Below are 14,124 nucleotides of genomic sequence, written 5' to 3' on the forward strand. Positions count from 1 at the left end.
TGCTGTGTGATTGCACACAGGATGATCTGCTCCATAACCTTGCCAGGCACCGAGGTCAGGCTGACAGGCCTGTAGTTTCCCGGGTCCTCCTTGAAGCCCTTTTTGTAGATCAGTGTGACATTTGCCAACTTCCAATCATCTGGGACCTCCCCAGTGAGCCAGGATTGTTGGTAAAGGATGGAGAGTGGCTTGGAGAGCTCTTCCACCAGCTCCCTCATCACCCTAGGATGGATCCCACCTGGTCCCATAGACTTGTGAGGATCCAGGTGGCTCAGCAAGTGGCTGTTTCCTCCTGGATTACAGCAGGGCTGGGAGCCCCTGGTGGTGAAGTGGTTAAAGCACAGCGCTGTGAACGCTGAGACCCAGGTTCGATTCCCAATCAGGGCCCCTCCCCGGGCAGATGGAGCTCGTTAGTGCTGTAAGGCAATCCATCTACGTCCTGAGGACCTCGCTGCCACCATCCAAGCGTGCTTGGTCCTGGCAGATGAACCTCAGGATTAAAGGGTGGGCTCAGTTCCGCGCACACTGTGTCTCACCTAAAAAATCCAATGCGCAGGCTGGAAGGTGGAAAGACCTTCCCCGGTTCTTCGTTTGCGAAGAGACTGGCCATACATACATACATACAGCAGGGCTATTTGGCTTCCTGTCTCTGTCTACCAGTTCCAGAGGCCAGTTGTCCTGAGGACAACCTGTCTTACTGTTGAAAACTGAGGCAAAGGGCAAAAGAGATAAGGTTTACATTAGATATTAGGAAAAAAATTATTTCCTGTGAGAGTGGTGAATCACTAGAACTTGTTGCCCTGAGAAGCTGTGGATGCCCCATCCCTGAAAGTGTTCAAAGCCAAGTTGGCTGGAGCTCTGAGCAACTTGGTCTAGTGGAAGGTGTCCATGCCCATGGCAGCAGGTTAGAACTGGATAATCTCTAAGGTCCCTTTCAAACCAAACCATTCTATGATATTTATCACTATAAAGATTATTATTTCTTCTCATTGTAATGAATATTCTCAATATAAACCAATATGCAATATTTGAAAATAATCAAAAAAGCTAAATAAGGTGGTCTTTAGCTGAAAATACATTACTGATGGATAATTGTTTTTTGGAGCTGGTACGATTTTTCTTTTAAATGGAAATTTAATTCCAGAATGTATTAAGGTAAGGCAGAGAGACTGTGCAACATAAAAGTCTGGAAAGAGAAAAGGTGGCTACAAATGTATGTTGCCAAAGGGAGGAATACCAGACACTACCTGGGAGTGACCAAAAAAAATATAAAAAATAGAGACAGCCTGACTTGAGACTGTAGTGGACAAAAAAGAAGAGCAAGGAAGAGAAACTAAAAGTAAAAAAATATTATCTAGAAATTTAAAGAAATAAATTTACTACATATAGAGCTGATATGGCATTATGGAACACACTTTGTCCTGCACTCACATATAGCTGTAAGTTTTTAGAGCCTGACTTACATTTACAGCTGATACAGTTCCTTGCAATTTTTCTTTTTGAGCTTTTACATAAGGCTCTGCTTACAGACCTTACTGCAGTAAAGCCTTTAGCCAAATTACTCTTTCCTCCATCTTGTGGGAAATTATTCCTTTGATACAACAACTTTATAAATGCTTTAGCACTCAATTAGAAACAATAATAGTCCCTTTTACAGTTTGAATTGCGGCTCAAGTGCTCCTTGTATTACTACTGGCATCTTCCTCATGAGTTTGCATGTTAAAATTATGCCCTTGCCTATCTGTCACAGTAAATGAGACATTAGGCATTGTTTCAACTATAGGGATTGCAAATTGCACGTTTGTGTAATCTCTGTTATTGACAGCACAAAAGAGAAACTCTTCAGCTTTTCCCAACCTGATTTACATCCCCTCCTGCCTTCTTTGTTAAGGCAATGTTTTGTGTTCTCTTATCAGCCTGTTCCTTAACCTATACATTATACTGCCACTTCTTATCCTTGCCCAGTTAAGTAGAACTGGACCCTCCTAATAAATACCCATTTTCCTTCTTTCGGTTCTTCACTCCTTAAAGCTTTTCATACAGCTTAAATGATGTCCTCACCACCCCCTTCCTCCACCCCTGACTTGATTTTGTCATCCGTAAGTCCTTTGTTTACCCATTTACCCTTTGATTTGTTTAGAACGAAACTATTGTTTGTAGGGAAACACAGATGGCACAGAACTAAATCATCTCACTGTTCAAATGAGTTAACCCCCCCCCCCATCAACAAGCTTATTTTTACATGTATTCTCTTGGTGGATTACACTGACAGGTAATAAAAGCACTAACAGAGATGCCTACAGAGCACAGATGGAGGATTCTCAGGAAAAATGATCTGCACCTCAAGGTTGCTCAATTCAAAACAAACATGTGCCACAAAAATATTAACTCTGCTAAAGGAGCAGAGATAAATTACAAACCTCAAGTTGCCATGTAATCCTGCAGTTCTACTACCTCTAGCACTTAGGCATTTTACCTCTCCTTTTACAGTAACTTCTAAATTATGATTAATGAATTTCAACGATTACTGGTGTTTTAAAAAAACCAGGTGTTTCATTTCCCACCTCAAGATGTCACTGTAGCTGGAGATAAAACTGCCCTGCAAGGCAGTTACATATTTCCATACCTTAATAAATGTGAAACTTCAAAAATATGATCCCAGTTCTAAATTTCAAGGGTTTATAATGTTTGTTTTGGGGATAATTACAACTCTGTAGGCGTCTTCATAACAAAGCACTATAAATTATCTCAGTTCAAACTTTTAATATATTTTTCTTCCCCTAGGACTTCTCATAAAAAGTATTTTGATGATCTGAAGCAAGAATGAGGATGAAACAGAATTCTACCACGTGGTATTTCCAATAATTCATAGATATATAATGTCAATTGTGTATTTATTTTAATATTTACAGCTTGCACCAATACATTTTATTGCTTTGAAACAGCACACAGCAGGCAGGTAAGCTTTTCATGCAGTACATTTCTATGTCAAGCTGACAATTTACTTTTGTCTGAAAATCGTTATTTTTTCCCCTCTATGGATCTATTAGTATCTCTAAGAGCCACCAGTGCTCTAGCACTAAATGTACTTAATGCTGTCTGTTACCAGAAGGCTAAATTTATTCATATTCTTAAAACAGTATTAACAGTCTGGCAAGAATCGAATCAAGCCACTCTCAAAATATTACATTATGCATTTTCTGAATATTCTAGAATAAGTATTTGTTGCTCCTGATAAGCTTTTTTTTGTCATCAGAAAAGGAAGGGAAAATAGCATGAGTAGGAAAGACACAGCTGCTGTGACAAGACCAAGGTCACAAGCGAAAACCAGACAATTTCTCTCTGGACTTTTATAGTTAAAATTCTCCTTAAAGACTTCTATCAACATTATACAGCTCGCTGCTTCTCCTGACAGTCCATAAATAAGCAAAAATTCGAATAAATACCTTCTATAGTCCAAAACATAAGGCATTGTGCAGTTCTAAGTAAATTATAAACAATTAAAAAAATCTGCAGAAGCCTGTCTTTAGTCTTGATGCTTTCTGTAAGCAGTTGTAGAGAGCCTGAAAACTCTCGCTAAGAGGGGAAATATAGTGAAGAGAATAACAAGGAGCAGTGAGTCCTCTGGACATTCTCATCTGCTCAGTGTAATGAATCTACATAATACAGCTATACTATCGCTATGTGCAGAACACCAGTGCATCTGGGTGATAAATATTTTAAACACGGCTGCTGACAAAATGTAAATAAACTGCCTGTTTATTAATTTTAACACGTTTAAAGTTACAGACAATGCCTCTCCACTGCTACCTCAAAAAAAACCAAACCAAACCAAAACAAACTGCAGTGGGACTGCTGGGTCCCCTGTTTCATTCTAGGGGTCCTGTTGCAGCACCCCGTGTGCCCTGTTAATGTATTTTCTTCAATGCCAAGAAGTGCTCAAGTATTGAATGTCCAGTTCATTAAAATACTTTCCCCTTTAGCCAGTATGACAAACTATTACGAGTGAGTTGTTGCAGTTCTGTCACCGTTCACATCAGTTATGTAGTTTTTATAAAAGATCACTACAATCACAAAGCAAACCACGTCAAGCAAATTAATGGAAACTGCAATCAGCACAGGCCAGCCACCAGACTGTCACCACAATTAAACAGACCCTCGTGAAACTCCAGAGATAAAAAGGGCCTTTCCGCCAGCATCACATGTTCAGTTTGCTAACAACACTTTGCTCTCTCCCTTGTTTCAATGAGAAAGGAATCTACATGGATTGTTTTATTTATCTGAAAGGCTGAAATCAACCGCTCTGAAAAATATTCCTTACTTAATGCTGACAATTAAATCTATCTCAAAAAAACTCCAAAGTCAAAGCTTCCTCTGATAGCGTACAAACTGAGTATATCAAAGTTAGTCTCCAAAGTTAGCAGTGTGCAAAAAAAATTAAAAAAAAATGAAAAGTGATTCTATATATTTTCTGTCTAAATTCTCAAAATCCTGGGGCAAAAAATTATGTTTTTGCCTTTAGATACCCACAGAAGTTAATTGCATTCCTTAATCATGCAACCCAGCCTAGCAGCAAGCTGACTTTTAGGAATGCTGTTGAGATCTGGCAGGGGGTGGCTGTGGCACTGCCGTGGCACCACCAATTCTTCTTTTGGTCATTTCCATTGTTTCTACTTCCACATGCTATGTTCTCCAGAGATCACTAGTTTTCTTTTTATTATCTTCTGAGCAGTTACTCTGCAGTCAGAGAAAGTAAACAACCTAAATGTCTAAAAGTAAACTACCCTGACTCACAGTAAAACTGCAGAGACCATCTCCTTCACCTTACTGGCACCACAGGGCCACCCTGGGCTGCACTGAACTGGGAAGTGCTGGTGAGGCATTCTCCCTTTTCCTGTGAAGTTCTTCTAGGATGAGTTTCCATTCTCTTTACAACCTTTAGATATGTCATTTCTCTAGAAATACACTGAGAAGGGGATGAAGGCAGCATCAGAGAGAGAGAGAGAATAAATATATAAGATGCAGAAAAATTGCAGCAATGGCCATAAATAGATGTAACGGGAAAACTGGGGAAAGATACTAGACCAGTTCAGACATCAAATGTGAGACAACCTATATACAGGAGTAGTGGAAAAATATCCCTCCAACTTAGAAAATGAGGGCTGACACATTCAAGAGGGAGGATTTGATGCAGTTGCTTATGGCGCTGCTGTTGCCAGACTAGATATAATTCAACCCACAAAGTCCATTTTTGGTCTAAATTGTCGTGTTCTTTTATTAAACTTGATTGTGGCTTTGAGGTCAGCTTTTTAACTGAGAAGAATGGGATGATTCTTGTCCTGGATACTTGCAAAGACTTATAGATTATTCTGTTGGCAGTTATATCCTCAAAATATGGCTAAAAGCTGAACCCACCTTCGTTCTGTAACTAAATGTTGCATGCTATCCATTGAAATCCATTTAAGAAGATCTCTTACTTCATGTATTATGTGAAACAGGACATTATAGGTATTTCTTTTCAAACAAGAAAAAATAACTTACATTAAAAATGTATTCACTTGTCTTTTTGTGTGAATTCTAGAGCTTATGAACCCCTCTGATGGCCTTATATATTCATACTAAGCTCTGGTATTCAAAACAAGACTACCTCTGTCCCTCTTCCCATTAGAAATAAACACTTCATTAAATGGTTTCAGCCAAATATGCATCTTATTCATGGCAAGCAGAAGTTTTTAAATTTAGTTTGACATCTTAGTTATTGCTTTTAACTTAAGCCATTATACAATCTATAGGTGATACAAAAATTCTAATACAGAGAACTCTTTTTAAAAATACGGTTTACAGAACAATGTGAGAAATAATCCCAAAGCTTTATCCAAATAGATTTTAGCTTTTCACAGTGAACTGTATCACTCACCATATATTTTCATTTGTGGTTTCTGGATAGCAGATGATATTGAATTAAGCATCGAACCCTCACATCAGTCTTTCAGAATCTGGTGGGTATGTGCTGGAGTGAATGGCCAGGAATAATCATGCCGTTCCCTTTGGCATAGTCTTAAAAAGATTCTGAAAGCGTCAGGGGAAATCTATCTAAGAAAATACGAAGCAGACTCAGAATGCCCAAACCGTGTAGGCTTAGTCCTAAAGAAAGACTGCAGCTTGTGCAGACCCTCAAATTAGCTTTAATTTAGATAAGCAATGGATCGACAGCAATAAAGCCAATATCAGAATGGATTTCAAGTCAGGCTTGTTGCTCCAGGGAAGAACCTGGCATCTCAGTAGGGCACAAACATTCTGCAGTTTCTGTGAGACTGCAACTTTGCCTCTGCTTTTGGAACAAGCTATGTTACAACATCAAGCTGCAACTCCTAATGCTGCATGTAGATTTTCAGCTTTGGTGCAGAAAAGTGGCATTCAGCCAGCAGCATGAGGAAATATAGCACATCTTTATAGTGTTCACTTGGCCCTCTCAAACAATAATACGTGATACTTGGACTTCTTCAGAGCTAGTACTACTAAAAAATATTAAGAAAATAGGTACTTTAAATAGTCATATACAACAGAGCTCAGATCCTGTCACTGATATTGTCACATTTGGTGATGCTGCTGACCAGGGAACTCTGCCTCTCCAGCTCAAACCCAAGCAGGGAGAACTGCTGTGCGATTCTGTAGTGTGGTGGCCATCACCACTTCTGCTTCCCACTGGGACCTCAGGATGCCTGTGATAACTTCTGTACCCAAGGAGGTTGTTATCCTAGTATAGCTAAGGTGTGAGTTTAAAGATAGGCATGCTCCTGCACTCTGCACAGACACACATCAGAGTGCTCCTGGCCCTCTTCTCCAATGACCAGCCAAAACCTGGCAGTTCTCCAGCTTATGGACAGCTCGGTCTGACTCAGGAGAGATATGGGCATGCTGCCACCTTGTAGCTGGCATGGCATGCAGACATGCTCGTATGGTGTAAGGCAAGACAGACTTCCTCATGTACCTCACTCCAGCAGTGCTGACAACAGGGGAAGGTGAAGTTCCACCTTAGTAGAAGCAAGCCCACAGTGGCCACCGAGGCATTGTGCTCTCTTGGACTCTCTGTTGTCAGCTAGGATCAACGTGCCGCTGCTCCTCCCCCGCAGGACGGGGGGCAGTGCACCCAGGGACCTGCCAACAGGGGTGATGGTCACACCACATTTGGGACAGTCTACCTGCAGTTGGTTCCAGAATAGCTGTACAAACAAGAGTACATTTTTTTTACTGTATGCATCTGTGCACTACTGCTTACCATGTGTGAGAACGTATTTAAAAGGAAAACCTGAGGTTATTAAGCCAACGGAAGCAGAAGGCTAGAAGCAGCTTTGAGGTGCTTCAAAATGCCTTCCATGCTAAGATGAATTGATATCGTATTATCAGACACTTTGTTCTCTCTGTTTGGCTGCCAACCCGATGGCTGAGCTATTTACAGTAGCACTGTTCTTATGCTATAGCCTCAAATGCACTCAAACCTAATTTAAAATCCACCTTTTGCTCTGAAGCTGAAACCATGTTAGCAGGGAAAATGAGGCTGACTGCATCCAAATCTGCACTTACAAAATTAAAGGCAAGATTTTCTTAGCAGGGGATAGATACTTGGTCGTCAAATTTACTACCACCAGAGATCACACCCTCCCTCAAATCATGACATATGACTTTCTAATGAAAAAAAAAAAAAGATAGTTGCAATAAGTCAGAGTTGTATTTTTTAATGTCACCACTTTTTGTGTATTGGAAGTAAAAAGAGACTTATAACTTCCCTAGGGACAGTGTATTTCCAGATATATGAAAGAATAAGCAGATATTGCTTAGCATCTTGAAGCCTTGTCTATAGAGGCACTGTACATAGATACAGTTAATAAGAGATAAAAGTCCTGGCCCTAGACAGCTTCCAGTCAAAACAGATGAAAGGATGGGGAAAAGAAACAACTAATATTATCTCTTTTATATATATATATGAAAGCAAAGAACCAAGAAAATAGGTCATTTGCCCAAGACTGGAAGGAAAGCCTGTAAATATGAATTTAAACTTAGTATTTCTCAAGCCTCAGTCTGGTGTCACAAACCCATTATTTCTCCCAAAACAGCATATTAAGGAAATACTATCAATAACAAAGCAAACTGCAGACCAGCAGGACCATAAATAAAATAGCACATAGAAATGTAAGCATGAACAATTCTGATTTTTGAAAACTTTCTCTTGTGTCCAATTTGGCTGCTTCACAGAAGCTGGCTAATATATGCTCTTGCACCAAAAGGTAATTGTGCAACAGAGCCCCTATTTTCATTTATACTTATCTACCATAATACATTGATCCATTTGTGGACCACAGTCAAAACACTTTTCATGGCTGAAATGTGAGACTGAAACACAAGAGAGGAATTCCCTTCTGGATATAAGGGAAAAAGACAAGAGTAACACATATTTAGAGAAAACTGAGGAAAAACAATTGAATGTCTATCTGGGAGCTACCTATAGATGCATCTTTTGCTGCTTATTTTAAACTTTTCTTCTCCAGAGACAACTGACTATATTGCAGTTGAAAAAAAATAGTTATTCATAAAGATTCTCCCCTTTCCCACAGTATCTGTATTCCTCTAGCACTTCTATTTGAAGAAGTCTTTTTAAAACAGAAACTAATTCTTTAAAAAAACACCCTGTGGTGGCAAATACATAAATCTCTCACATTGTCCCCAGAGCCTGTCTCTTTAGAATTATAATAGATTAGATTATTATGGAAAGGAAGATTTAAATATCTTATTTACCTGAACAGCATCATAATACATTTTCTTGCCGTCTTCATCTGTTTTGTCTGACATCAGCCATGCCTTGAGCAGATATTCATAAAAGCTATCCCCAAGCCCTCCAATGGAGACATGATCTTAATAGGGAAGAAAGAGATTGAACAGCAATTTCATCTTCAGCCCAGGCAATAAAATACAATTACAGTATGAAATAGTGTATTTGATGATCTCTTTCTACAACATCTTCAGTAAACATAAGCCTGGAACCTCAGGAAAAACTTTACTGGTATAAGCAGATAATTATTTATTTCATTTCTAAATTTTTTATCTAGCTAAAGCACCATAGTTACTTAATATCCACAACACGCCTCAGGAGTTCATGGCAAAGAAGAAAGAATTTATATGTGTTAGTTCTAATTCATGTAGTTTATCCCATACAAAAATGTGTTGAACTAAGGTATTTTTTATTCTAAAAAGGGAAAAAAGTAGAAAGTGCTCTCTAATTTGATAAAGGCTTTCCCTTCTTAATCTGCAGGCATTGTTTTTATTTGCTCTTTTATTCATTAACTTTCCATTTAAGTCACTTCATAAAAAAGGCTTTTAGCTCCTTACTGCAGAGTTGAATTTCAGGTTATTTAGTGGTATTTCAAAACGCTGAGCCATAAGTTTAAAAATAATACTACATTTTTGAACATCTGACTGCTCTCACAACTCAGCACTGGTTCTGGAAGGAAAAAAAAACCCAAACTTTTCCACACCTACAGAAGATTATTGCTGTGACACTGCATTATTCTGCCCTATGCTTACTACATGAAATTATCTGGTACTACAGATGCTGTGATTATTCAACTGAACAATTTAGGATGTGACTCTGCAAACACTAACACCACACAAGTCAGACATTCCACATCAGTTGCACCAGTGATGGGAAAGTTAGTGATGCTCTCAGATGCTTGTATAAGATGGTTGCACCCACTTGCTGTGCAGGAGCCTAAGAGGTTCTTGGCAAAATTTTAATGGGCTATCATGATTTCAGCATAGATCCCCTTAATACAGGAAATACTACAACTATATACATATGTAAAGCGCTTCTCTAAGCTCCATTAAACTAAAGACAGTAGCTAGAGGTTTTCTTCTAAAACTTGGTGCTGCCTGGTAAAATCAAGTGATTTGGCAATGATTGAGTCTTCAGTGAAAGGATGTCAAAATGCTTTACCAGGACTATTCATTTATAACTCAATTTTACAGCAAGAAAGGTATCCACTAACTCCACCCAAGACATCCAGGATGTAGATGTAGTTACATAATCACGCAGCAAGTCCCTGAGTCATTACCATAAAATCCTGGGCATGAGAAAAGCAAAAACAACCTTCATGAGATAATCCAGGCTCATAAAGTGAGATGCAGCAGGGTTTGTGGCACTGAGATAATTTTTCCTGACACCTAAGTCTCATTTTAGCTTCGCAGTTATGCCCCTCTTGGAGGAATTCAAAAGAACACACAGAACATATTTCTAAACTCCTTTGTATCTTTCTCTTCACGGAAAGCCTTCTGTCACCTTCCAAACAGGTTGCAAAGACATGCAAACATAGCAGTTATATATTTTTCTATTCAAACTTTACTAACAGTGTTTTTTCCTCCACTAGCCTGTGATATGCAAAAAATAATGTAGCTTTCTGAACATATCCTGTGCCTACCAAATACATTGTACTATCAAACCTGGGTTTTAAATGGCTTTTTTTCCCCTCCCTACTCTTTTGAATGAGATATATTAAACTTCTGGAAAGACTACACTATTTTTTTAATTAAATGTTCATGGTCCAAAAGGAAAAGAGGCTTCTTAAAACAATGGGAATATTTCCTATGATCAAAGGCTGATCTTTGAACAGCAGCATTTAAATGACCTTTGCAGTTTCCTAAATAAATTACCATAGAAACCTCTGACATTTGCAAACTAAATAGCACAAGCACAGTTTCATCAATAATAAGCCCTGTTATTATATACATTATTGCAGTAGACAAATCCAATTGACGCATGCTGCAGCAAATCACTGTCAGTTTACTGTCAAAATAACAAGGGCTAAATGAATTTACAGGAACAGTGGCAGAGATCCAGCAGTGGCTTCCAGTTATGGCACTGCTGGAGAAGAAATGTTCAGAAACCATTCCTCCCTCCCCACTTGATGTTTGAGAGAAAATACTTCTGTCTTATGCCAATTAAGGGTATAAAGGGGTTGTTTGTTTTTTTGCTTCTGTTGTAATAAACTGAAAACAGCCTTGAGAAAAGCAATCTCAAATAAAACATCTTTAGAGTCTCACATACTGATCTTGTCTATGGGGAAAAATGTCAACGTCTGCGAACGAAGGCAACTGATATGGAAGAGGTGAGACATTTGTTTTTGCTGCTTCAGCATGCTACGGATAGACCTGCATCAACATCTGTGTTCATCATTTGCATGCACAGGAAGCTAATTATTTGTCAGTACTACATCCTATTGGAAAGCAAAGCTAGTATAAGCTATAAATTTCCCTGTGCACACCAACATTCATGTGAATGAGGAGTGTATAAGATGCAATTATATTAAAAATATGGAAACGGCAAAGATCGTAAGGCAGAGTAAGTGTATAAGGCAGAGCCACTGACTGCCTCAGCCACTAGAAAGATCTGCTCTTATGCAGCTCACCAAAAAGCTGACAGAAGCCAAGGAAGGAATTAACTGGACCTGGCTCACAGGTGCAGTTGTTCTCTGCCCTTCTCTGCAACCTGCCGAGGAGGTCCTTCTGAAGGGGTGGGCCACTCCTCCCAGCTTTGTGTCATCACAAACTTCCTGAGGAGGCATTCACACCTTCATCCAAGTCATTCATTGATGGGTAAGGTGAACAATACCCGGCCCAATAGTGAACCTTGGGGGACACCACTACAGACAGGCCTCCAACTAGAGCCCGTGCCAGTGATTACAACACTCTGGGTTCTGTTTTCCAGCTAGTTCTCAATCCACCTCACTGTTCACTCGTCCAGTCCACACTTCCTGAGTTTGTGTATGAGGATGCTGTGAGAGATAGTGTCAAAAGCCTTGCTGAATTTGAAGTAGACAGTATCCACTGCTCTCCCCTCATCCATCCAGGTAGCTGTTTCATTGCAGAAGGCAATCAGGTTGGTCAAGCATGATTTGTCTTTACTGAATCCATGCTGATGACTCCTGATCACTTTCTTGTTATATCCATGGGTAGTGATGGCCTCCAAAATGAGGTGCTCCATCACCTTTCCAGGGACTGAGATGAGGCTGACTGGCCAGTAGTTCTCTGAATCCTCCTTGCCCTTTCTGAAGTCCTCAGGCACCTCTCCTGAACTCCATGACCTGTCAAAGATGACCATGAGTGGTCTCGCTATGGTGTCTGTCAGCTCTCTCAGCACTCATGGATGCATCCCATCAGGGCCTATGGACTTGTGGATGTAAAGTTGGCCTAGGTGTGGCCTTCCTTGTCTCATTTTTACTTACTCTGACAACTCCCTATATTCATTCCAAGTGACCTGACCCTGTTCCATCTCCTGTGTATTTCCTGATTATGCCTGAGCAATGACAGGAGTTCCTTTGGCCAGTTTCTTGCTCATCAGGATGCATCATTCTAGAGCATGGAGGAAGTGATCTTTGAATACCAACCAGGTCTCTTGGACCCCTCTTCCTGGAAGGACCTGTTCCCATTAGAATTTTTCGAAGAATATCCCTAAAGAGGCCAAAGTTAGTTCTCCTGAAGTTAATGGGTACAATCTTACTTGCTGCCCTCCTGTTTCCTCCTTGCCCCGATACTGAACTCCGCAGTCTCATGGTCACTACAGCCAGGGCTGCCCTCAACCTTCACATCTCTAACAAGGCCTTCCCTATTTGTCAGTATGAGGTCACCCAGCACACCATTACTTGTGGGATCCTCCACTACCTGTGTCAGGAAGTTGTCATCAGTGCTCTTCAGGAACCTCCTGGACTGTGCTTCACTGTGTTGCGATGTTAGGGTGGTTAAAAGCCCCCCCCCCCCAAGAATCAGTGCCTGTGACTTGGAAGGTGCTTCGAGGTGCCTGTAGAAAGTCTCATCTACTTCCTCCTCCTGATCAGGTCTCATTAGCAAGCATCCACAACAGTGTCATCCTTGCTTGTCTGCCATTTTATCCTAAGCTCTCGACTCATTCATCATCTACCCCAGGACAGAGCTTGGTATGTTCCGAGTGTTGCCTCACATAGAGGGCAACTCCACTACCATGCCTTCCCACTCCGTCTTTCCTAAACACTGTGTAGCCCTGCACAACAGCATTCCAGTCATGCAAACTATCCCACCATGTCTCTGTAATCGCAGTGAGGTCAAAGTTCTATGACTGCACACAGATGTCCAGTTCCTCCTGTTCCCTATACTGCATGCACTGGTGTGCAGGCACTTTATAGAATGTATTTGATTGCATCAATATCCCAGTAGGGGTGCAAAGGGATGCCCCATAGTCGTGTCTTATGTTTACACCTTTGGCTGCTTGTACTCGCTGGAGGTATCTCCTCTTAAACCTCGTTTTGCTACTTGGGTTGTTGCTATAGTTCTTCCCTTCCCACACTTTCTCTCTCTTGAGCCTGGCTATTCCCCTTCCCCCTTCAAATCAGTTTAAAAATCTCTCAACAAACCCTGGTAACTCTTGAGCTGAGATCCTTTTCCCCCTTTGAGACAAGTGGGCCCCATTTGTTACCAGAAGGCTTGGTGTCGTGTGATCCATGATCAAAACCCCCAAAATTCAACTGTTAACACCATTCTCAAAGCCAGGTATTCATCTGCATGATTTTCCTGTTTCTTGCCCCATCATTCCCTGCATCTGGTAGGACAGAAGAGAATATAACTTGTGCTCCATATCGCTTGCTTGATCTGTTGTTCCAAGGCCCTGAGGTCCCTTCTTGATTGTCTGCAGCCTTCTTGCTGGGAACTTTGCCACTACCCACCTGGAAAACCAGTAGCAGGTAATAATCAGTGGGCCGCAGGAGGTTGGGAAGTTTCTTGGTGATGCCCCTTACCTAAGCCCCAAGGAGGCAACACATCTCTTTCTATCTTGGGTCCAGTCAGCATATTAGGCCCTCCAATCCTCTCAAAAGGGAGTCACCAGTGACTACTACCCTTTTTTTCTTAATTGAGGAGGTCATGATGCAGTGGTAAGCTGCCCTACCCTAGGCGGCCCCTCCAACCCAGATGGACCTTCATCCACATTCTTATATCCCTGGTCCTCAGATTCCAGGGCCTCATAGCTATTTTATGAGGTCACCTGGGGAAGTGAGGTATGTCAGGAGGGGAGATTTGGCTGCCATCACGAGCAGAAACTTGTTTCCA

The 14,124-nt window shown here is 40.7% G+C and overlaps 1 protein-coding gene across 1 annotated transcript in view; it reads right to left on the bottom strand.

The window, feature by feature from the left end:
• The window catches only part of MAN1A1 (mannosidase alpha class 1A member 1), a 69,340-nt gene that overhangs the window by 15,729 nt on the left and 39,487 nt on the right, over positions 1–14,124 (bottom strand). The window contains exon 5 of the mRNA XM_027900632.1: positions 8,794–8,909. Coding sequence (XP_027756433.1) covers positions 8,794–8,909 — 116 coding nt within the window. The remainder of the gene's footprint in view (positions 1–8,793; positions 8,910–14,124) is intronic.

This window comes from Empidonax traillii, unplaced genomic scaffold, assembly GCF_003031625.1.
Source record: "Empidonax traillii isolate 1590-97213 ecotype Southwest subspecies unplaced genomic scaffold, ASM303162v1 scaffold744:size612752, whole genome shotgun sequence".
Lineage (NCBI taxonomy): Eukaryota > Metazoa > Chordata > Aves > Passeriformes > Tyrannidae > Empidonax > Empidonax traillii.